Below are 26,274 nucleotides of genomic sequence, written 5' to 3' on the forward strand. Positions count from 1 at the left end.
CCCTCTGGCTAAAGAAATTTCTCATCTGTTTTGAAAGGGGGTGCCCCTCTATGCAGAGGCTCTGCCCTCTTGTCCTAGATTCTCCCACCATGGGAAACATCCTTTCCACATCTACTGTCTAGGCCAGGGGTGGGCAAACTTTTTGACTTGAGGGCCACAAAGGGTTCTAAAATTTGACAGGGGGGCCGGACCAGGAGCAGATGGACGGTGTGTTTTGGTAATACACCTCATAAGAGAAAATAAAATATCATGGGATATGTAGAAAACATGTGCTTTAATTTCAATTGAAAATGAACAAATGCATTACAAGAAAATATCTGTCTTTGATGTCCCATGGTATTTAGCTATTTATTGAAATTATTTTTAAAACACTGAAAATTAAATGAATAAAATACAGCTTTTTTTTAATAGTAACAGTTATTATTTTAAAGCACTGAAAATTCTGTTATCCTTCAAGATATTATCATCATCACTCTCCTCCTGACTGTCTTTATTTCAAAAACGGTAGGAGATGCAGGTCTACTTGTCCTGCTCCTTCTTATTCAATTGTCCCCTGTGCCAAAACTCAACAACAACCCGCACAATGACAGAACAGTGAGAGCGCGCCAATATGCGAAGCGCGTTATTTGATCTGGAGCGCATTTTTTATTTTGAGAACGTACGTGCACCTGCGCACTACTCATGTCCATCACTTAACAGAAATGACATGTAACATGTAAGGCATATTGAAAAAAATATTTTCAAATGCATTTTTTTTTACATAACACAACGAAGAAACTTATTTTTAATTTCAGTGGGAACAGTGTTGTTGGTCTCCCTTTTTAGCCAGCGCATCAAAGTCTGGATTTAGTTTGGTTGTGGCGATTCTCAGGATGGATCTGAGGTGTTGGTCAGTTAACTTGGATCTGTGGCTGGCTTTGTTGATGTTCATGACGCTGAACGCCTGTTCACACAAATAGGTCGAGCCGAACAAAGAGTAAAGCGCAAATGTGGAGTAATACGCTGCACCTCAACAAAGGTCAATGTGTAGCAGTGTGCTACATGCAGCGCTAAAATTACGACACGGAGTCGGTAGCGGCAGTCGAAGAAAAAACTTTATTCGAAATCCCCAGCCTCAGTTTTAAGCCTCCCTCAACCTGCCCCCCTGCGCAGAGGCTCCAAAGCTCTGTGCTCGCAAATCCCCGCAGGCTATCTCCCTTAGACGGAACGCTGGCTAATTGTGAGCCGGTTCGGATGTGCCAGGAAATGGGTCGCCACAAATGTATATAGAGTGCGTCATCTATTGGGAAAACGCCAGAATTGCGGGGAAAAAACCTTAACAAGGTTTATTAATATAATTTCATCAAGTTCTGCGGGCCGGATTAAAAAGCCTAACGGGCCGCATATGGCCCACGGGCCGTAGTTTGCCCTTGCCTGGTCTAGGCCTTACAACATTTGAAAGGTTTCAATGAATGACCACCCCACCCATCCTTCCTAATTCCAGCGAGTATAGACCCACAGCCTTCAAACATTCCTCATATGATAACCCTTGTATTCCTGAAATAATCCTTGTGAACCTCCCCAGGACCCTCTCCAATGCCAGCACATCTTAAGATGAGGGGCCCAAAACTATTCACAATACTCAAGGTGAGGCCTCATCAGTGCCCTATAAAGCCTCAACATCACATCCTTGCTCTTGTATCCTAGACCTCTTGAAATGAATGCTAACAGGGCATTTGCCTTCCTCACCACCAACTCAACCTGTTAACCTTAAGTTAACCTTCAGGGTGTTTTGCACAAGGACTCCCCAAGTCCCTTTGCACGTCACATTTTTGGATTTTCTCCCCGTTGAGAAAATAGTCTGTACATTTATTTCTACTACCGAAGTGCCTGATCATGCATTTTCCCAACACTGTATTCCATTTGCCACTTTCTTGCCCATTCTCCTAATCTGTCTCTAAATCCTTTTGCATTGTACCTGTTTCCTCAACACTACCTGCCCCTCCACCAATCTTCATATCATATGCAAACTTGACAGCAAAGCCATTTATTCCATCATCTAAATCATTTATATACAGCATAAAAAGTAGTGGTCCCAACACTGGCCCCTGCAGACCACTAGTCACTGTACCCAACCAGAAAAGGATCCTTTTATTCCCACTCGCTGCCTCCTACCAGTCAGCCAATGCTCTAATCACATTAGTAACTTTCCTGTAATACCATGGGCTCTCAACTTGTGGCATGTGTGGCACCTGTCAAAGACCTTCTGAAAGTCCAAATGTGCAACAGCCACTGCATCCCATTTATCTATCCTACTTGTAATCTCCTTAAAGAATTCTAACAGGTTCATCAGGCAGGATTTTCCCCTCAAGGAAACCATGCTGACTTTGTATCATCTTGTCCTGCGTTACCAAGTATTCCATCACCTCAAGTTTAACAATTTACTCTAACATCTTCCCAACCACTGAGGTTAGGCTAACTGATCTATAATTTCCTTTCTGCTGCCTTCCACCATTTCTTGAAGAATGGGGTGATAGTGGCATGGTCCAGAGGACTGGGAAATTGCCAAAGTCCAATGATTTTTGGAAGATTATTTCTAATGCCAGCACTATCTCTAATGCTACCTCTTTCAGAACCCTAGGGTGCAGTTCATCTGGTCCAGGTGACTTAAGCACCTTTAGGACTTTCAGCTTTTTGATCACCTTCTCTCTTGTAATAGTAATTGCACCCACTTCTCTTCCTTCACACACTACATCAGGCATACTGCTAGAGACTTCCACAGTGAAGACTGATGCAAAATACTCATTTAGTATATCAACCAACTCCTTGACTCCAGTTATTATTTCTCCCCCTATCTATATTAGTCTTGCCAGTGACACATTGTTTAGTAAAATAGAAGTTGCAATTGTTGCAATCCAGCAAATCGTGAAGATTGGTGTAGACTTTGAGTCAGAGTCATAGCGCGCTGTTGCAGAGAAAAGGGTCCTTCAGCCCATCTAGTCCATGCTGAACTGTTCTTCTGCCTAGTCCAATCAACATGCACCTGGATCATAGCCTTCTTTACCATGTACTTACTTGTCCAATCTGCTCTTGAAACATTGCAATTAGACTACTGTATAAAAACATTGACCAGATACTCTAGCATGCAAAAGTTTGGTTGAAACAGTCATATTAAGTACTACCAAGTTTCAAAGAAATAAAAATTTATCAAAAATGACATGAGAACAGTCTACAAAATATATTGTAAGCAATCCAAAGGTATAAATATCAAAGGTGTGGTTAACTATGTGAGCTCAAAGCCAAAAGAATGCTTAAAAATCATTTTCACTCAAAAGAGTACACTGTCTTACCAACTCACTGCAGTTAGAAGAAAAACAGGTAGCTGTGGATTAAAATTCTGCAAACAGTGCTCAGACTATTCCCTGAAGCGAGGGAGACAACAAATACAAGGCTCAAAACAACATGAAAGTACCCAACTTTATTTTCTTTCCTTCTCTTCCCATCTTCTGCTGCTAATGATCCGGTCACATCAGCTACGAACCAGTTATCACAAAGTGGTCAGCAATAGCTTAGATAACTTGTGGATAAATTACAATTTGCTTCCCAGTCAGGTCTGATCTGAATTAAAAATTGTGGTAAAGCTAGCTTCATACTGACAATTAGGGGAGATCTTTCTTACTGTTTCATCTTGCCTTTACTTCATTTTCAGAAACAACTGGAACTTGAGTCCACTTTTGGGAAAGTAGAGGTACGCTCATACCTTCTTTGTAATGGCATTTACACAAATTTAACTGAATATGAGCCAGTAATCATGCCAATAATCCTGCCAGTAAGAACATTTCCTCAATAAAAAACTCAATAAAATTAACTGTGAGAATGATAGATATTGCAACAAGAGGTTGTTCTGTGAATTCAAACAGATAGTTTTATTTGAAGTGTGACCTTGGTGAATTGCTTGTGGCATTGTTCACCATGTTCTCAAGTTGTTCTTCACACCCTTGGTGAACAGTTTGTTCAAATCAAACTTGTTTCTCACCCACTTTAGAAACTGGCAGCAGCAGAGACACAAAGCAAAAACAGTGTAAAGAGTCTCCAGTGATCATTGTGCATATTGGTTTAAAATTTATTTAGAGATACAGCACGGAGTCGGCCCACCTGGCCCAGCATCTCAACTATTTAATGCTAGCACAATCACAGGACAATTTACAGTAGGTTAACTGGACATTGTAACACTCGCTGCGCCTAGCGGCTTAATATAGAGGACGATAACCCCCTGCCCGGCCAAACTTAAGAATTCTTGTTTGGGTGGATGCTGTGCGATGTGTCCCATTACAAATCAGTACCCTGAAATAACAAACAGTACACAATATGTGATTAAATGATTAAGCTTTATAACTCTTACTTTGACTATGTGGTTAGTAGAGAAACAAAATATGGAAGTAAAAGGGCCCAAATCATAAGTTTTAATAATAAATAGTCTGTGCACAAAATTGGGGCTCACGCAGTTCAGTAGTCCTTCTACCATCATCGGTCTCCTCCAAGTATCGCCGACCTTTGGACCCCTGCTTTGAGTCCACCCCGTCCGGCATTCTACCAAATCTTCTCTCTTCATCACTCTCCTTTTCTCTCCCAAAGCCCCCAAAATCAACCGCTTCCAGAATCACAAGACAGGGCAACAAACTACTGATTGGCTAACCCCTGCATTCCAAAACCCTGTTATCTCCTGCCATAACCCAGACATTGCTGCTACAGAGAAACCATTACCTTAACAGTGGAACATTACATAGAAGCCATTACATTAGCCTTGGCAGTGAAACCTTATAGCGTGTTACACTACTAACCAATAAGTCTTATTTCACCTCAGTTGAGAAGAAACCAGAGCATCTGGAGGAATCTTACACATTCAACAGGGAGGACATACAAAATTCTTCGAGTACGCCGGAATGTAACTCCGAACTCCAATGCCCCAAGCTTGGATTGTTATTTAGTTAAGGTGCCATCACAAAGAAGGTACAACAGCACCTCTACTTTCTTAGAAGTTTGCGCAGATTCATCAAAACTCTGACAAACATCTATAGCTGCACATTGGTTGCATCACAGCCTGGAATGGAAAAACGAATGCCTAGGAAAAGTCTACAGAAAGTAGCAAATACAGCCCAGTCATCACAGGTAAAGCCCTCCCCACCACTGAGCACATATGCATGGACCACCACCATAAGAAAGCAGCAACAATCATCAAGGACTCTCATCATCCAGGCCTTGCACTCTTCTGACTATCACCATCGGGAAGGACATATATGGATCTTCAGTCTCACTCCACCATGTTAAGACTACCTTTCGATGACCAGGCTTGTGAACACAAGATAACTTCACTCACCACAACTCTGAACTGATTCTACAAACTACAGACTCGCTTTCAAGGAACCTTCACAATCAATATTCTCAGTATGCTTTTTATTTTCACAACTTCTGCGTTCTGTTCTCAATTTGTCTTTTGCATGTTGGTTGTCAGTTTTTCATGAATTGTGTAAATTCTATTGTATTTCTTCAATTTCCTGTATATGTCTACTTGAAAATGAATCTCAAAGTAGTATGCAATAACAAAAGTACTTTGATATTAAATTTTACTTTAACTTTGGAATTAAATACTCAACTATCATTTGCCTTTGAGAAGACTCATATCCAACTTGGTGTTCTAAACCTGTGTTCAATTATCACTGAGGTACACTATGAAATTTGATGTTTAATGACAGCATTACACTGCAAAGACTTAAAAATTGCTATCAGTTACAATAAATAGTGCAAAATACAAAAAGCAGAGGAGTATTTATGGATTGTTCTGAAATGAGGGCAGAAGGGAAAATTATCTTACTAACGACAACTTTAAGCTCCTTTACCTCCTCCCTCTTGGTATCAATGAGAAGCCACAGTTACTGAGGGGCCAAACTACACATATGGTGCCTATAAAAAGTATTCACCCACTGCCCCTTGGAAGTTTTCATATTTTGTTTCACAACATTGAATCACAGTGGAATTAATTTGGCTTTCTTTTTTTTACACTGATCAACAGAAAAAGGCTTCTGTGTCAAAGTGAAAACAGATCTCTACAAAGTGATCTAAATGAATCACAAATATAAAACACAATAACTGATTGCAGAAGTATTCACCCCCTTTAATATGGCACACCAAATCATCACTGGTGCAGCCGATTTTAGAAATCACGATTAGATATATGGACATCACCTGTGTGCAGTTAAGGAGTTTCAATTGATTGTAGTAAAAACACACTTGTATCGGAAGGTCCAACTGCTGGTGAGTCAGTATCCTGATAAAAATTACACCATGAAGACAAAAGAACACTCCAAGCAGCTCTGCAAAAAGGTTATTGAAAAGCACAAACCAGGAGATGGATACAAGAAATTTTCCAAGTCACTGAATACCCCTTAAGAGTGCAGTTGAATCAATCATCAAGAAATTGAACTAGATCTGCTGTAAATCTGCCTCAAGTAGGTCATCCAGAAAAACTGAGTGACAGCAAAAAGGGATTAGTGATGGAGTCTACCAAGAGGAGTTACAAGCTCCAGAGGTAGAGGTGCGAGAGACTGCACATACAACTGTTGCCCTGATGCTTTAATGGGAAAGTGGCAAAGAGAAAGCCATCATTGAAAAAACAATCATGAAATCTTGGCTAGAGTCACATGATGCATAAGCTAAATGCCACACATCATAAAAAACTCACAATCCCTACCGTGAAGCATAGCAGTGATTGCATCATGTGTGGGGATGCTTCATTGCAGCAGGCCCTAGAAGGTTTGTGAAGGGAGAGGGTAAAATGAATGCAGCAAAAATACAGGGAAATCCTAGAGGAAAACCTGGTGCAGTCTGTGGTGATATGATGTGTAAGGATGTGATTGGAGAGAGTTCTGAGCATGCGCAGGAATGATAGAAAAGATCGAGAAACATGGTATTGTAAACACTTTGTGGTTGTTGTTAAAAGTTCTATTTCTTCCAGAACATGGTTCTTTATTAGTAACTCACAGTATGTATGAATATAAAGAACACAACATGGTGTCAGAAGTAGGTCTGGAAGAATACGTTTCCTAACACGGGAGAATCGAAGATAACTTTTTGAAAAAACAGTTCAAACTGTTTTGGTGTTGCTAACAGCTTTACAAATGGAAGGCTTGCAGTCTCCATCAACACTTCAATTGTTTGGGAACATAGCTGAGAACTGGAGAAAATTTAAGCAAAGTTTTGAATTTATTTATCGGCTATCGATGTGGATTGAAAACCGGAAAAAATGAAAGCTGCGCTTCTACTCCACGTAGTAGGTGACAACGCAATTGAGACATATAATCACTTTATTTTTGAAAATGGTGTGGGCGCATGGCCAAGTGGTAAAGGCGTTCGACTAGTGATCTGAAGGTCGTGAGTTCGAGCCCAGCCAGGATAGCGTGTTGTGTCCTTGAGTAAGGCACTTAACCACACATTGCTCCACTCCACCCAGCTGAAAATGGACGTGAGGAGTTTTATATCGATGTGCTTTGTGAAAACAAATAAAATAAGAATGGCTGGACTATTCCATTGCAAGTGAACCAAAACATTATTCTGTTTAAACTGGATACTGGATCACAAGTAAATGGTCTTGCAGAATCTGAATTTAATGAATTAAAGCCAAGACCAAAGTTACATCAGACAAATATAAAAGTGACTGGGTATTCAGGTGAAGACATTCCAGTTAAAAGAGCATATGTAGCAAAAATATCACACAAAAATATTGTGCACACGCTTTCATTTGTGGTCGTGCCAAGGAATGTACAGTCAATACTGGGTTTATCTGCCTGTGAGAGACTGAATTTGGTGAAAAGAATCTTAGTCCTGGACAGTGACACAGAGTCAGAAAACAGTGACTTGATGAAAGAGTATGAGGACTTGTTCAAAGGGCTTGGTTGTCTTCCAGAACACATGATTAAAACTGACAACACAGTGCCACCCGTAGTACATCCATGTAGGAAAGTACCTTTTGCATTACGTCATCAACTGAAAACAGAGCTTGACAGAATGGAATGATTAGGAGTCATACAAAAAATTGATGAACAAACTGAATGGGTCAATTTGCTTGATATTGTTGATAAGAAAAATGATAAACTGATTTGTTTAGATCCAAGAGCCTTGAATCGAGCCATTAAAAGACAGCATTTCAAATTGCCTACTTGTGAAGAAATTTTGCCAGTTTGCCAATGCAAAGTACTTTAGTATATTAGATGCATCCTCTGGATTCTGGCAACTTAAACTAGATGAACTGAGTTCAAAGTTGTGTACCTTTAACACTCCTTTTGCCAGATACTGTTTTCTTCGGCTTCCATTTGGAATTGCATCAGCTCCTGAAGTGCACCATAAAACCATTCACATGCTATGTGAGCACATTTGAGGGTGTGGACACTTCCATGGACGATATTATTGTTTGGGGATCATCTAAACAAGAGCATGACTCCAGACTCAGACAACATGCAAGGCTAACCTGAAGTTAAATAAAGACAAATGTCAGCTAGGAGTGACCGAATTACCTTTGTGGGTGATATCAATAGCAATGAGGGTATGCATCTTGATCCATTGAAGTTTTCTGCTATTGAGAACATGCCAAGACGGTAATGTAAAAAGGATGTTCAAAGGTTCATGGGAAAATTCATACCCAATCTTTCAGAAAAGCTTGCTCCATTGAGGCAGCTAACAGAAAAGAAAAACGAATGGAGCTGGAGTCATGAACAGGAGAAGGCATAGCAAAATCTCAAGAAAGTGCACACCAAAGAAATGGTGTTGAAATTCTATGATGCTGAGGGACCCATCAAAATCTCATGTGATGTATCTGAAGCAGGCTTAGGGGCAGTATTACTCCAGAAGCATGATAAGGAATGGCTACCAGTGGCATATGCATCTCGTTCATTATCTGATCCAGAAACAAGGTATGCCCAAATTGAAAAAGAATTGCTCAACATTATGTTTGCATCAGTTTGTGTCAGGGCAATCTATTGATGTTGAAACTGATCATAAACCTATTGAAACATATTGCATTGTTTCACAAACCCTTAAGTGACTGTCATTTGCAAATTCAGCAAATGATGATCAAATTGCAAAGATATGCACTGAATGTGTCATACACACCTGGAAAATTCATGTACACGGCTGACACACTTTCCAGAGCTGTGGATCCAACAGAGACTCACAGGGACGCTGTTGACGTTCAGGCATTTGTTGATATGATCATAGAGACTGTACCTGTTGCTCCCAAAAAGTTGGAACTGCTGTGTCTTAAGACAGAAGGACAAAATTCTCAGTCAGGTAATACAAGTGGTGGTGGATGGATGGCCAGTTAATAAGCATGACTGTACCTCGGAAGTACAAGAATACTGGAACCACAGATCAGAACTTTTCTGTTGTGCATGGGATATTGTACAAAGGCAGCAGAACTGTGATTCCTAGAAGTCTCTGAAAAGAAATGCTTGGGAAAATTCATGAAGGCCACCTAGATATTGAAAAGTGTAAGAGAAGGGCACGGGAAGTGATGTTTTGGCCCAGGATGAATCAAGAGATTGCAGAATTGGCATCTTCTTGTCAAATATGCCTTAAATCCCAACCTAGCGACCCTAATGATCCACTGCATCCACATCCTAGTCCTCAGAGGCCTTATCAGAAGATAGGCATTGATCTGTTTGTAACTGACAACAAAGATTATCCATTAATAACAGATTACTATTCACTGTATACTGAAGTGTGTGGCTTGAGCAGAACAACAGCACAGAATGTAATTACATGCATGAAATCAGTTCTTTCCAGACATGGTGTACCCGATGAAGTTTTCACAGGCAATGGTCCACAATTCAATGGTGAATGCATGAGACATTTTGCTCATGAATGGGGCTTTGTTCATACAACATCCAGTCCATTTTCCCTCAGTCCAATGGATTAGTTGAGAAGTCGGTAGGAATTATCAAGAAGCTGATGCACAAAGCTAAAGATAGTGGAGGTGATTTTTATAAAGCTTTGTTAGCCTATCACAGTACTCCACTGGAATGTGGATTTTCACCTGTTCAGCTCTTGATGGGATGCCATTTGAGATCCAATCTGCCAATAGATGAGAGCCTTCTAAGAACAGAGGGAGGTGAACAAGTGAAAAGATGGGAGGATGAACACAAGGCAAAGCAGAAAACATACTTTGACAGATGTTCTTGTCCATTACCTGAACTGCACCAAGGAGATGAAGTGAGGATACAAGACAAAATGAACACATGGACACAGAAAGCTACAGTACTTGAAGTACAACCCAGATCATACATGGTACAAACAGAAGGAGCAGTGTTAAGAAGAAATCACAAACACCTTATGAAAGAGCCAACTTCAGTTTCAGTTAACAGACCAGACAAAACATGGAAATAACAAAATAAGAACTGTGAGAACCACTTAGAAGGTCTACTTGTGTTCATAAACCCCCCAGAGAGACTGATAGAGACATGTTAAATTATGCATTTGTTGCTAATTGCATGCGCCGGAATGATAGAAAAGATTGAGAAACATGGTATTGTAAACACGTTGTGGTTGTTGTTAAATAAAAGTTTTGTTTCTTCCAGAAAATGGTTATTTATTAGTAACAACACAGTCTGCAAGACAACTTCAACTTGGGAGAAGATTTGTTTTCCAGCAAGACAATGATCCCAAGCATAAAGCCAAAACTACACAGCAAAGGCTTAAAAACAGCAAAGTTAATGTCCTAGAGTGGCCAAGTGGGAATTCAGACCTCAATCCAACTGAGAATTTGTGGCTGGACTTGAAAAGGGCTGTTCATTCATGATTCCCAAGCAATCTGACAGAGCTTGAGCAGTTTTGTACAGAAGGGGGGAAAATGCAGTGTCCAGATATGCAAAGCTGAGAGAGACGTAGCCACACAGACTCAAGGCTGTAAATGATGCCAAAGACGCATCACTAAATACTGATTTGCAGGGGGTAATTATGCAATCGATTATATAGTGTTAAATAATAGTAATAAATTTAGACCAATTTGCAGAAATTTGTTTTCACTTTGAAATGTCTTTTCTGTTCAAAAAAGCCAAATTAAATCCACTGTGATTCAACATTGTAAAATAAGCACATTGAATACAACTTCAGATAAGTTTTGTCACCTCTTACATATTCATTTCTTAATGTCACCCAAAGTTTTTCAAAAGCTTTTATGACATTTGTTTCTGCAAACACCATTACTGGAAACAATAGGAATCCTTCCCTCCCCCAACTCCCGGCTTATCAAGAGTGTTACAAACCCGCAGGTTTCGTTTACTGTGGACTGTCACTTTAAAAGAGTGCTTCAGTGAGGCAGGACTATGATGTTGTTTCACTGACTGACTCGCATCTGGTTTACCTTTAAAACAAGGACACAGACAGTGAGAAGTCAGAAGAAGAGAGTGGGGCGAACCTGGAAAAGGTAGCAGCTCCAGCTTGTCGAAGCTGGGAACTTGGAACTCTGCTATACTCTCAAGTGTGGGTTGATTATCGATCCAGTGCACATTAAATGTGTGGCTTTCACTTTGTGTAATCCATTGGAGTGGATTTAGGAATGTCCTGTGGGACCCCTTGAAGTTAACCTTTGCCTGGGTATGTTATGTGGTAACCCCTTGAAGGTGACATCGCTGTGACAGATCACTCTGGTGTTAATTCGTATGTGGATTTGGAACGGTTCAATGAAGGATCTTCGACCACTGATATTTATTCATTACCATCGTGGAACGTGTGGAATTTGATGTAATTGCATTCTACGTTTTGCCTCGGATTACAAATCTCTCTCTCTCCCATCACTTATTCCGCAGATGAACTGAAGTTTCAGGTTTTACCATCTCAAGACTCTAAGCCTTGTTCCCCCCAAGCTCAATAGTTTGGGATTTACATTTACACACACACACACACATAACACTTAAGTTTTGTTTATCTTGTTTAAGTTGCTATATTATAACCAGATACTAATAAAGATAGTGGTTTTAACATCAAAACCAGATTCCAAGTGTGAACTCTATTGCTGCTGGTTCGTTTCTAAGTTGTTACAGTTCGTAACAAGAGGGATGCAGGACAAATATCCGACTACAGGGACTGTGAATGCCTAATGTCAGACCTAACAGACTGACCAGGGCAAAAATGCCCAGGTCTCCTTGGGCTTCCTCTCGTTGCTGAGATCCATAACAGCAATGAACCAGTTTCCCCATCGCCAATCCATGCACCTGTTGGCTCAATATTCAAACCTACTGTTAGCATTATTGTTTTAGATCCTCTATGATGTTCATTGTATAAAAATAGGTAGAATTCTAGAAAAAGTTTGAGATTTTTAAAAAAATACTGTTAGAGCAATGCAACCCAAATTCAGGCCATTCAGCCCAACTCATCCATGCCAAAGGTACCCATTACCTTCATTTGGCCTATATCCCTCTAATCTAGGATTTCCCAACCTTTTTTTTAATGCCATTGACAAATACCACTAAACAAGGACTCAATAGACCCCAGGTTGGGAAACCCTGCTTAAACCCTTCCTATCCACGTACTAATCCAAAAACCTTTCACATGTTGCTGGTATACATGCCTCGACTACTTTCTCTGCCAGCTCATTGTTTGTATGCACCAGTCTAGATACAGAAAAACTACGTAGAGAATATTTTGAGGCCAGTCCAATGACAACATTTAAAGACACCTGGTCGGGTACATGGATAGAAAGGTTTATATGGATATGGGCTAAATACAGGTAAATGAGGTGAGCTTAGATAGACACACTGATATTATATATATATATTATAAACACTGGTAGCTCTTTCCTTATGTACACCAGGTTCTACATAAAGAAGTTGCTTCTCAAGTCCATTTGCGTTCTTTCCCCTCTCAACTTAAACCTATCCCCTCTGGTGTTTGGTTCCTTTTCCCTGGTAGAAAGACTAACCATTCACCTTATCTAGGCCCCTTGATTTGAACGAGTAGAACCTGCTTCTGCATTGTAGAACTCTCTGCATGAAACCAGCTGTACTGATTACTGAACTGCTAAATCAAAAGCAACACAAAAGATTAACAATTAAGTAAAAACTTAGTTACTTTTGTCTCCTGCTCCAGGGAAGAATCGGAGCCTATCTTTCTTCTTCTTCTCTTCAGGAGCCAAGGGAAGAGGTTTGGAGCCATGGTTAAGGCTTCCGGGATCTTTGCTGCCCACTCCAATCATGGTACTGGTGTTCCTCATGGGCGGAGCCGGAGGCTTGTCCTCCACTTCACCATTATCTGACATCTTCAGTTACCGCCACCTACCCCTACAAAACAAAGATAAAAGACTGGGTTAATAATGTCAAAGATTAACTCCATTTGCCATATAGTACTTTAACTCTCAATGGTCACTTTATTAGGTATAGGAGGCAGCAAGTATTAAGAATTTGTTGTGTTTGCACGTGAAGTACAACAAAAATATTCAATTATAAGGAATATAAAGAATTAAAGTTAGAGATTAAATGTACATAAATACCAGCATGTATTTACAATATAAACTGCATTATATAAAGTGGTTTAAACTGTTTACATTACAGTGACAGGGTCATGAATAGAAAGAGTGGGAGGGTCCAACTAGAATGGTTAATCAAATTAACTGACTAGGGGAAGAAACGTTCAAGATGGTGTGAAGTTTTTGTTTTAATAGCCTTATAGTGACTTCTTGAAGGAAGCTTTTGGAAAAAAGCAAGCTTGCTGGGTGTCCACATGATTTTCCTGCCTGTTTCTTTGTCCTGGATACACACAAGTCCTGCAGTGATGCATCTAGCTGTGAATTCTTGTTTCCTTTAGATGCCCATCTGAAAACTTAATCACTGATTCCTGAGGTTACTACAGAATGTGTGAGGACAGAATACATAGGTTCAATCCAGCGATGAACCTACATAGGTAGGTACCAGGTTCAATCCAATGATGAGGGAGTTAGACTCTGAGGAGATTGAGCTGCCTGGAACTGTACTTGCTGGAATTCAGAATGAGGAGTTCTTATAAAAACATGTAAAATTATGAAGGGGATAGATTAAGATGGAGACAGGAAAGTTGTTTCCACTTGTAGGCAAGACTAGAACTAGGGGACATAACCTCAAGATTCCTGGGGGGGGGGAAGAGAGGGGTAGTGATTTAGGGCAGGAACTTATCTGACTGGTGAATCTGTGAAATTCTCTGCCCAGTGAAGTAGTGGAGGCTACCTCAGTAAATATATTTAAGACAAGGTTAGTCTGACATCGGTGGTGGGGAAAATGCTAGAGTCGGTTATCAAAGATGTGATTACAGCACATTTGGAAAGAGGTGAAATCATTGGACAAAGTCAGCATGGATTTGTGAAAGGAAAATCATGTCTGACGAATCTTAATAGAGTTTTTTTGAAGATGTAACTAGTAGAGTGGATAGGGGAGAGCCAGTGGATGTGGTATATTTAGATTTTCAAAAGGCTTTTGACAAGGTCCCACACAGGAGATTAGTGTGCAAACTTAAAGCACATGGTATTGGGGGTATGGTATTGATGTGGATAGAGAATTGGTTGACAGACAGGAAGCAAAGAGTGGGAGTAAACGGGACCTTTTCAGAATGACAGGCAGTGACTAGTGGGGTACCGCAAGACTTAGTGCTGGGACCCCAGTTGTTTACAATATATATTAATGATTTAGACAAGGGAATTAAATGTAGCATCTCCAAGTTTGCGGATAACACGAAGCCGGGTGGAGGTGTTAGCTGTGAGGAGGATACCAAGAGGATGCAGGGTAACTTGGTTAGGTTAGGTGAGTGGGCAAATTCATGGCAGATGCAATTTAATGTGGATATATGTGAGGTTATCCACTTTGGTTGCAAGAACAGGAAAACAGATGGTGGGCATGCAGGTACAGCAGGCAGTGAAAAAAGCAAATGCTATGTTGGCATTCATAGCAAAAGGATTTGAGTACAGGAGCAGGGAGGTTCTACTGCAGTTGTACTAGGCCTTGGTGAGACCATACCTAGAGTATTGTGTGCAGTTTTGGTCCCCTAATCTGAGGAAAGACATTCTTGCCATAGAGGGAGTACAAAGAAGGTTCACCAGATTGATTCCTGGGATGGCAGGATTTTCATATGAAGAAAGACTGGATCGACTAGGCTTATACTCACTAGAATTTAGAAAATTGAAGGGGGATCTTACTGAGAAATTCTAAAGGGATTGGACAGGCTAGATGCAGGAAGATTGTTTCCGATGTTGGGAAAGTCCAGAACGAGGGGTCACAGTTTAAGGATAAAGGGGAAGCCTTTTAGGACCGAGATGAGGAAAAACTTCTTCACACAGAGAGTGGTGAATCTGTGGAATTCTCTGCCACAGGAAACAGTTGAGGCCGGTTCATTGGCTATATTTAAGAGGAGGTTAGATATGGCCCTTGTGGCTAAAGGGATCAGGGGGTATGGAGAGAAAGCAGGTACAGGGTTCTGAGTTGGATGATCAGCCATGATCATACTGAATGGCAGTGCAGGCTCGAAGGGCCGAAGGGCCTACTCCTGCACCTATGTTTCTATGTTTCTGATAGATTTTTGCATAGTAGGGGAATTAAAGGTTATAGGAAAAAGGCAGCTAAGTAGAGATGAGTCCATGGCCAGATCAGCCATGATCTCATTGAATGGCAGAGCAGGCTCGACAGGCCAGATGGCCGACTCCTGCTCGTATTTCTTATGTTCTTATATGAACAGGCTTACAAAATTCACTCTAAAAGGTTGCCATGAAGAAATGCTAATAAGAGCATACAAATTAGGATCGTTTTGCCACAACACTACTTTCATATTTAACATTCTGAGTTTGTCTTGTTTTGAGAGCAGTCTAGCGGAATGGAACTAGAGCTCCTACAGGAAACCCATACTGTGACAAGCCTGATTATTGTGCGAGGGGACATCTATTTTTATCGACAAGGATCAGCCATAAATAGAATTTCAGGATTAAAGATGTGCTGGTGCTAGAGGATGCAGAAGAGATTCACTTAGATAGAATGAAGCATCTTTGCCATGAGGAAACTGCAGAAGCACAGAAACATGCCCTACAAGACCATCTAGTCCATGGCCACCATACCCCTCCCATCCACTTACCGGTACTTATCCAAACTTCTCTCAAATATGGCAATCAAACCCACATCCCCCACTTCCACTAGCAGCTCATTCTGCACCCAGACCACCCTCAGAGCCAAGCTCCCCTTCAGAGTTCCCTTAAATATTTTACCTTCCTTCCACCCTTAACTTATGACGACCTTTACTCTAGTCTCTATAAACCCAAGTGGAATAAGGCTTCTTGCATTTATCTTATCTATACCCCTCAATTTCTCCTCATTCTCCAATGCTCCAGAGAATAATGTCCTAATCTATTCAACCTTTCCCTATACGCTTAGGCACCATATACATATGCCTAAGACTTTTGCTCAGATCCTTAAGTGCCAGTAATATTCTTGAGGATACAAGTTATAGGGAGAGGTTGAACTGGTCCAGATACAAAGTGAATTTCAGGATTCAAGATGTGAGAAATGCTAGAGAGGGTGCAGAGGAGACAAACAGATGTTGCCAGGAATAGAACATATCAACCATGAGGAAAGACTGCAGAAACTCAGTCTATTGTCCCTGAAGGTCAAGAGAGGGCATGATTGAGACACATAAAATTTTGAGAAGTGGCACGCCACGGTCTTTCACACCTTGTAAGGCATGAAAATGCCTGACGCTGGCCTCTCAGGCCTGACTCGACGTCATCATCATCATCAAATAGGATAGAAAATAAAATTGGCAATTGGTTTATTATTGTCAAATTTACTGAGATATGGTGAGATACTTTTGCTTTGAATGCCATCCAGACAGATCACAGAGGCAGAAAAACAGGACATAGTTGTAGGGTGAGGGGCAAGAGATTCTTCACCCAGAGTGCTGAATACCTGGAACACACTACTAGAAAGAGTGGTGGAAGCAAGTGTCGCTGACCAAATTTAAGCATCCTGACGAGCACTTGAAATGCAAGGCACTGAAGGCTACGGGCCAAGTGCTGGTAAGTGGCACTACTAACAGATGGGTCTCCACCGGTAGGCGTGAAGGTGGTGGGCTGGATGGCCTGTTTTCATGCTGTATGACTGCATGATGCCAATTCAAATCAGTAACACTAACTTCCGATAATTCAGCACAAGTTTGCAATTGAATAAATTGATTAATTTGATTAATCAATTGAATAATTGTTAATTAATTAATTGAATTCACCTAGATAGAATGAAGCATCTTTGTCATGAGGAAACTACAGAAGCACAGAAACATGCCTGACAAGACCATCTAGTCCATGGCCACCATACCACTTACTTACTTATCCAAACTGTAAGTAAGTTTGAATACTGAATTAACAAGAATCACTGAGACAAAAAAAAACTATTCTTGTATGGCCCCAAACACCAATTGAGACAAATAATGAAACTGGCAAAGACTATATTCCCATGCTTGGTTGGACAACGATGATGAAATACAACTACAAGCTTATCACCAAAAGAGCAAAGGTCAGCTGAAATAAGGAAGTGTATCAATAATACCAGAATAACCATTCAAACACAGTGGCAGAAGCAAAGTTCAAAACCCAAAGTACATGCATTCACCGTACACTATCCTGAGATTTATTTACTTAACAGTCATAGAACAAAACAGTATAGCACAGGAACAGGCCAAAGGCTCTTTGGCCCATAAATGTTGTGTGGAACCAAATATATTAGTAATCAAGTGGCCAAATAAACTAATCCCTTAAGACTACACAATGTCTGTACCCCTCCAATTTTGTAACATTCATGTGCCTACCTCAACATCTCATGTATCTGCCTCTGCCACCATTTCAGGCACCCACCACTCTCTTATATTAATCATTTTAAAATGAAGATATTAACTTGAAGACAAAAGCACATGAGGAAAAACAGGAAGATGAAGAAGTCTTTCAGTGGATGGATTTCAGGCAAGTATGAAATAATTGCGATGGTTAGCTAAGTAATGACATTGCTGACCATTCTCCAACCACTGTATTCAGGAACTGGAGCAGTTGAGTGGAAAAGCAAGTTTTGAATTTTGGATAAATCCAACAAGACTTGAAAACGTTTCTGAAGCGTATTCTAACAGCTTAAATGCCTTCATGGGTTTAATCAGTCACTGAAGATCCATGAATTAGTTCTTTTCATGTTCAACAGCCTGAAAAGGAAAAGAACAATTGTAGCCTTCACTTAGTCAAAAATGGCTCTTGGTCACAGATGTGGAATGGTCTGGAGCAACCCTCTGGTCAGTATCGATCACGGATGTTATGTCCCAGCTATCTATGTGATACGGAGTACAACAGTATACTCCAGTATAGGAGTATAAGAGTATCAAGTATGATATGGAGAGTAAGCTGGCTGCCCATGTAGTTGGCTCCCCCTCTCCATGCAAAGGAACGGCAAATACCAATACAAGATTGTATCAACAGTACTACAGGGGTTGCTAGTAAGGCTGCCTTATGGACTGCAGATCCAGATTTTTCCAGCTCATTTTCCATGTGGGTATAGAGGGATGTCAGCGGAAGTTTGAGATCAGAGTTTTCCTTCTCCCAGATGAGCTGCCAACCATGGCTGACAAGCCCCGTCTGCCTAAAGTGACTGGTTTTAAGGTGCCAGTAATCCACCCATGCCCCTTTCCTTGTCAGTAGAAACAGTTCTGCCAGACTTAGTAGCTGATCCACATGTGAAGGCCAGAAGATGGATGCGGTTGTATAAGGACATTGGGAGCATTTAATAGGTAATGGAACCTACCCTTGGCTATAATTAACCTTAAAGAACTGGAGAATAGTTAATGTAGCAATTGCCAACATGTTCAGAATGCAGTGGGGTGGAGACACAACTCACAAATCAGTTATAACTAACTGAATCTTAAGGACCACAGATAAACTCCTGAGCATGGTAGGCAATCTGGGATTAATTGGAAGACACATTAAAAGAAAACTAGGGCACTGAAAGCAGAGTTCATTAAAACAACCCAGTCCTGAACAACATCAAGAGAGTAAAATCTTGGCCATGCAAATAGATTTTTCAAACACAAAATGCCTTTCCCAGTGCATTCTTCTCAGGCAGTCCCTTTGGGTTGAGGATGAACTACTCTACCATATATTTGAACCATCTCAAATGACAGAAGAGATGCCCAAAAACCACATGACAGTGGGGGGGGGGGGGGGAGACAGGAAAAGAGACTCACGCAATTATTAAAGAAATACTGTCTCATTCAACTGAAAAAATATAGCTTGCGATATAGAGCCATGCGGATCCAACTCCAACTGATCTCAATCAACTACAATTATTGGAACTCTGTGGTGGTGATGATAGTGGATGGTGCTGAGAGCAAATTTGGGTTAGTAGCATTGGACAAAATAAAGGAATGATCAAGAAAGCATAGATCAGTGGTTCCTTGCTTGATTAGTATTGGTCCATGGCATAAAAAGGTTGGGAATCCCAGCATAGATAACGTGCCATGTAAAGCACACAGGCAATGTAGCCTTGGTTAAATAGCACAAATGGATTTAATGAATAACAGAGCAACATACAAAATGCTGGAGGAACTCAACAGGACAGGAAACACCTATAGAGTTCAATAAACGCTCAATGTTTTGGGCAGAGACCCTTCATCAGGACGCATAATACTTTTTTTTCCCCCCTCGGCAAAACATTGGACAGCTCCTATTGAATGTGTAATGTTAGAACTATAAACAGCAACAGCTTCCGAGTTGTGAAGATCCTGTATATGAAGCTACTTGAAAGGCTTGGTAGAAATAGTAACACAACAAAAGGAGGTTTATGGAATAAACACAAAAGATTCTACAGGTGCTGGGAATCTTGAGCAACACACAAAATGTTGGAAGCACTCAACAAGTCAAACAGCACCCATGGTGGAGAACAAATAGTTGACATTTTGGGCAGAGACCTTTCATCAAAACTGGAGAGGAAGGGGGAAGAAGAATGTGGACAGGTAAGGAAGGGGAATGAAAGAAGAAGCTGGGAACATTATGGAATAGTGTAAAAAGAACTCAGGTAATGCAGTGGACAGTATTCCATAGCTTCTTCATCAATTGGTCTGAGATGAAGTTTTTTTTTAAAAATGAAAACAAATCAACAGAAAGAGTGAGCGCTTCACGTTCCTGAGTGTCAATATCTCCAAGGTTCCATCCTGGAACAAACCTTGACGCAATTACAAAGACAGCACACTAGCAACTATACTTCATTATGAGTTTGAGGGAATTTGGTTTGTCAACCAAGACTCTAGCAAATTTCTACAGAGAACATACTGACTTGTTGCATCACTGCCTAGTTCAGAGGCATTAATGCACAGGCTCACAAAAGTACATGCAGAGGGTTGCAAACTCAGCCATTTCCATCATGGGCATTAGTCCCCCATCAGAGGCCATTTTCAAAAGGCAATGCCTCAAGAAGGTAGCATCTACCATTAAAGACCATCACCACCCAGGAAATGCCCTCTTTTTATTACTACCATCAGGAAGAAGGCACACGAGTCTGAAGATCCATACTCTGTCATCAGATTTCTGAATGGTCCATGAACCCATGACCTTGCTATTCTGTGTTTGCACTACTTACATAGTAATTTATGTATTCCATTGCACTGCTTCCAGAAAACAAATTTCACAACACGTCAGTAGGCTGTAGAGTTGATCACTAGAGTAACACACAGAGCGCTTGAGAAACTCAGGAGGTCAGCAAGTAATGGAGAGGGATAAGTATACGTTTCAGGCTGAGACCCTTCATCAGGACTGATCACTGCAGCGCAGAAAGTGTTATAACTCGTTTATCAAAACCCCTTATAAATTCAATCAGATAATCTTACAAATTCTGCTCACAGGAACACAAAGTCATACTTCCTCAATCATTCACACAATTGAAATCACTGACCAGGTGCCATGTCATCTCTTCCCAATCCAGATATACTGATCATAATTCCATAGGTGCTGCCTGACTTGCTCGTTGGTCCCAGTACTTTTACATTCTTCCTGTTGGGGAATTTAAAACCTAACCCATAGTATCCCAATTGAAGGCTATCCAGTGACATGCACAACTTCTTTTTGGGCTTCTTTCAACGGATGCTGCCCGACCTGCTGAGTTCATCCAGCTTTTTCGTATGTGTTGATTTGACCACAGCATCTGCAGTGTACTTTGTGTTTACATGCACAACTTCCCTCTTTCTCGACAACAAGCCTTGGAGCAAAACAGGCCATTCCATCCATCAAGTCTGCTCCGCCATTCCATCATGACTGATTTTATTTATTTATTGAGGTACAGCCCTTTGAGCCCCACTGCCCAGCAATTCTCCAATTTAACCCTAGCCTATTCAAAGGACAATGTACAATGACCAATTAACCTACTAACTGTTACGTCATTGGACTGTGGGATGAAACCTGAGCACTCGAAGGAAACCCACACGGTCACAGGGAGAATCTACAACCCCCCTTCAGACAGAGGCTGGAATTGAACCCTGTTTGCTGGTACTGTAAAGCATTGTACAAACCACTATGTTACTGTGCCGCCCATTTATTATCCCTCTCAGCCCGATTCTCTTGCCTTCTCCCCTTAACCTATGACACCATGATTAATCAAGAACTTAAATCAACCAATCAATGATTGGCTGACATAGCTGTCTGTAGCAAAGAATTCCGCAGATTCATCTCCCTCTGGCCAAACAAAAGTTTCCTCATCTGTTCTAAATTAACATGCCTCAATCAGAGGCTGTTCCCTCCACTATAAGAAAGATCCTTTCCACATCCACTCTAGCTAGATCTTTCAATATTCTATAGGTTTCAACGAGATCCCTTCTCATTCTTCTGAACTCCAGAGTACAGGTCAAGGGCCATCAAATGCTCCTCATATGTTAACCCTTTCATTCTTGCGATCATTCTCATGAACCTCCTTTTGATCCTCTCCAATGTCAGTACATTCTTTCTTAAGATTACAAAACTGCTCACAGTACTCCCACAGCAGACTGACCAATGCCTTGTAAAGACTCAGCATTACACCCTTTTTGTACTCTAGTCCTCTAGAAATGAATGCCAACATTGCAATTGCCGTTCAGGTTCAATGAATCTACAAAATCAATCTAATTGGTCTCCTAATTATTTGAAAGTTCCTCCAGCAGATAGTTTGATATTCCAGATTCCTACATCTGTAGTCTCATATCTGTACTGCAAGGAATCCTTCACTACCAAGTTAAGAGCTGTTTCAGTAAACCATGGAGCCTGGCTTGGAGTCCAAATCTAGCATTGGGAGGTGGGTGCCCGTTTTAAAATGGAGTTGGAGGAGGAATTACTCCAGCCAGAGGATGACAAATCTGTGAACTTCATTGTCAGACAGCTACAGAGGCCTAGACAGGTTACAGAGGTGTTGCTCCAATCTGAGAGAGCACCATACAGGAGCCCATAAAGAATAATCATTAAATTATTAAAACTAGAACTGCAAGTGCCTCACCAATCTAAATTAACAAGAGAAGGTGCATGAACTGGAAGTGGACTTATAAAATACAGAGCCATGAAATAGAAGATAAAAGGATCAGGAAATATTGTGAGAGTTATTAATAATACCTTATTCCAGCTCTGAGATTAATTTGTAATTACTTTTCAAAATTATGAATAATAAAATACAAGATAATCGTGTAATGTTTTACGGATAAAAGCATCAATGAAACACGAGATACGATGTGTGCATTCATGAGTGTGGGCTTTTATCGGAACAGTTTGTGTTTGATTACTGATTATTGATTGACACTTGCCCAATGTCTGGGTGATCTTTCAAGAGAGATAACTATAGTGCTGAGATCCCATGAGGCCATTTGACAATGGATCAAAGCAGTTAGCCCAAACTTGGCAAAACCTTGATAAGGCCACGCTTAGAATACTGCACAGAAGCTGAGTAGCACTGCCTTTCAAAGGGCATTAATATACAGAGAAGAGTTCTGAAAAACAGATGGGAGTGTTTGGAATCAATTTCTGGAGAGAGCTTTGTCAATTTTTATTGCAAAAATATATAATTTGGAATCAAATGGAAGACAAACAACATTGTACACAACATTCAAAGGTAACACATCAAGCTTATCCTAGAGTTCAGAGGCCAATTTGATTTTCTCCTTTCTATCAGTAATTTACGAAACAATGCTAATATTAGAGAGAATGCATTTAAGATGAGAGGAAGGAGAGTCCAAAAGGAGATGTGCATGGCTAGTTTATTTATTTGTTTACTTTTGCTGAGTGATGAGTGCCTGAAAAGCTCTTCCGGAAGTGGTTATTGAGGCCAATATAATATAGGTGTTTAAAAGACTCTGAGACAAGCAGACAATGGAGGGCAATGGATCATGACCAGGTGGAAACAATTTATTTAACTAGATGTAATTAACTCAATAGGTTTGGCAAAACTACTGGAGTGGCATGCCAGTATAGTGATTAGCACAAGGTTTTTACACCACCAGCGACACAGGTTCAATTCTGCTGCTGTCTATAAGAAACTAGTACTTTATCCCCATGACCTTGTGGGTTTCCTCCACATGCTCTGGTTTGCTCCCACATTCCAGAGATGTACCAATTGTAGGGCAATTGGTTACATGGGTATAATTGGGCTGGAAGGGCTTGTTACCATGCTGTATGTTTGTTAAGTTTGATGTAGGTGATCGTGGTCTTTCCATGACCATGATTGTTCTTGGCAAATTTTTCTACATAAGTGATTTACCTTTTGCCTTTTTCGGGGCATTCTCTTTACAAGACGGGTGACCCCAACCATCATCAATACCCTTCAGAGATTGTCTGCATGGTGTCAGTGGCCACATGATGAGGATTTGTGATATACAGTTGGCCCTCATCCACAGGGGATTGGCCGCTGGGAACCCCCGCAGATACCAAAACACACGGAGACTCAAGTCCCTTATTTAACCTGTCTCAATTAAGGTGGACCTTAGGACCCGGGGGAGATCAGACCCACCACTCGCGGCTGCTCCTGAAATCCGCAGTATTTCTGTTCCGTTGATGGAAAACGATCACAATTGAAAATAAAAGTGGAAATAATAAAACAAAATGCCATCAGTCATTGGAAAGCGTTAGGCTACAGTCAGACAACGATTGGAACAATTTTAAAGGATAAAGTGAGAATAATGGAGCTGGTGAAAGCCCTGCCGTGATGAAAGCTGCAATTATTACTAAGCAACGCAGTGGTTTAATTATTGAAATACGTACGTTTCTTAAGTGTTTTATATGCATAGAAAAGTAAAATATATACTAAATGCTAAGACAAACATTTAATTAGCTGACGCTAAATAATACTGGATGTACCTGCTCCGACTTGCATACAAATCTGACTTAAAGACTGCCTGTACTTTAAATCATCTCTAGATTACTTATAGTACCTAATACAATATAAATGCTATGTAAATAGTTGTTATACTGACAACACACACAAAATGCTGGTGGAACACAGCAGGCCAGGCAGCATCTATAAGGAGAAGCACTGTCAACGTTTCGGGCCGAGACCCTTCGTTAGGACTAACTAAAAGTAGTGGGGGGAGGGGGAAATGCAAAATGATAGGAGAAGACCGGAGGGGGTGGGATGAAGCTAAGAGCTGGAAAGGTGATTGGCGAAAGTGATACAGAGCTGGAGAAGAGAAAGGATCATGGGATGGGAGGCCTCGGGAGAAAGAAAGTGGAGGGGTGGGGGAGGGGGAAGCACCAGAAGGAGAGAGGGAGAAAGAAACAACTACATATGTCAGGGTTGGGGTAAGAAGGGGAGGAGGGGCATTAACGGAAATTAGAGGTCAATATTCATGCCATCAGGTTGGAGGCTACCTAGCCGGTATATAAGGTGTTGTTCCTCCAACCCGAGTTTGGATTCATTTTGACAATAGAGGAGGCCATGAATAGACATATCAGAATGGGAATGGGACGTGGAATTAAAATGTGTGGCCACTGGGAGATCCTGCTTTTTCTGGCGGACCGAGCATAGGTGTTCCGCGAAACGGTCTCCCAGTCTGCGTCGGGTCTCACCAATATATAAAAGGCCACACTGGGAGCACCGGATGCAGTATACCACACCAGCCAACTCACAGGTGAAGTGTCGCCTCACCTGGAAGGACTGTCTGGGGCCCTGAATGGTGGTGAGGGAGGAAGTGTAAGGGCAGGTATAGCACTTGTTCTGCTTACAAGGATAAGTGCCAGGAGGGAGATCATTGGGAAGGGATGGGGGGGACGAGTGGACAAGGGAGTCGCGTAGGGAGTGATCCCTGTGGAAAGCAGGAAGAGAATTATACATTGTCGAATAATTCTCCGTCTCTTCAGCCACCTCCAATGGGATCCCCACTACCCAGTACATCTTTCCCTCCCCCCCTTTCTGCTTTCCGCAGGGATCACTCCCTATGCGACTCCCTTGTCCCCTGTTTTCCATCTCCCTCCGGTGCTTCCCCCCCCCCTCCCGAGGCCTCCCGTCCCATGATCCTTTCCCTTCTCCAGGTCTGTATCACTTTCGCTAATCACCTTTCCAGCTCTTAGCTTCATCCCACCCCCTCCGGTCTTCTCCTATCATTTCGCATTTCCCCCTCCCCCCACTACTTTCAAATCTCCTAGTATCTCTCCTTTCAGTTAGTCCTGACGAAGGGTCTCAGCCCGAAACGTCGACAGTGCTTCTCCTTATAGATGCTGCCTGGCCTGCTGTCTTCCACCAGCATTTTGTGTGTGTTGTTTGAATTTCCAGCATCTGCAGATTTCCAGTTGTTATACTGTATAGTTTAGGGAATAACTTCAAGGAAAAAAGTCTGTACATGCTCAAACGACGAGTGCTGGAGAGAGAACTTCCAGATTTTCCCGATCCGCGGTTGGTTGAATCCACCAGTGTTCATACGACCATCAACAACCACCTGTTCTGGGGGTGGGGGGGGTGTTCTAAACAGGTGTTCTATACCTGCTCGAGAGTGATGACTCAATAGTGGAGGAAGAAGTGCCTTACACTGCCTTTGGTAAAGAAATACCTCCACCCCACCACTCATGCTTTATAAATAAATCTAGTTTTTGAGCAAAATATTTTCCAAATACAAAACGTATTCAGTTGACTTATCATAAATTTTGGAATCACTCTGTTCAGTACAAACCCAAAAGATTCTGTAGATGCTGGAAATCCAGAGTGCTGGAGGAACTCAGCAGGTCAGGCAGCGTCTATGGAGAGGAATAAAGAGCCAACATTTCAGGCCAAGAGCCTT

At 41.3% G+C, this 26,274-nt stretch overlaps 1 protein-coding gene across 2 annotated transcripts in view; it reads right to left on the bottom strand.

The window, feature by feature from the left end:
• Positions 1–26,274, bottom strand: part of pak1 (p21 protein (Cdc42/Rac)-activated kinase 1) — a 303,556-nt gene that overhangs the window by 90,250 nt on the left and 187,032 nt on the right. For both annotated transcript variants that reach the window (XM_059963735.1, XM_059963734.1), the window contains exon 2: positions 13,096–13,304. In XM_059963735.1, coding sequence (XP_059819718.1) covers positions 13,096–13,282 — 187 coding nt within the window. In that variant the 5' untranslated portion in view covers positions 13,283–13,304. The remainder of the gene's footprint in view (positions 1–13,095; positions 13,305–26,274) is intronic.

This window comes from Hypanus sabinus, chromosome 3 (assembly GCF_030144855.1).
Source record: "Hypanus sabinus isolate sHypSab1 chromosome 3, sHypSab1.hap1, whole genome shotgun sequence".
Taxonomy (NCBI): Eukaryota; Metazoa; Chordata; class Chondrichthyes; order Myliobatiformes; family Dasyatidae; genus Hypanus; species Hypanus sabinus.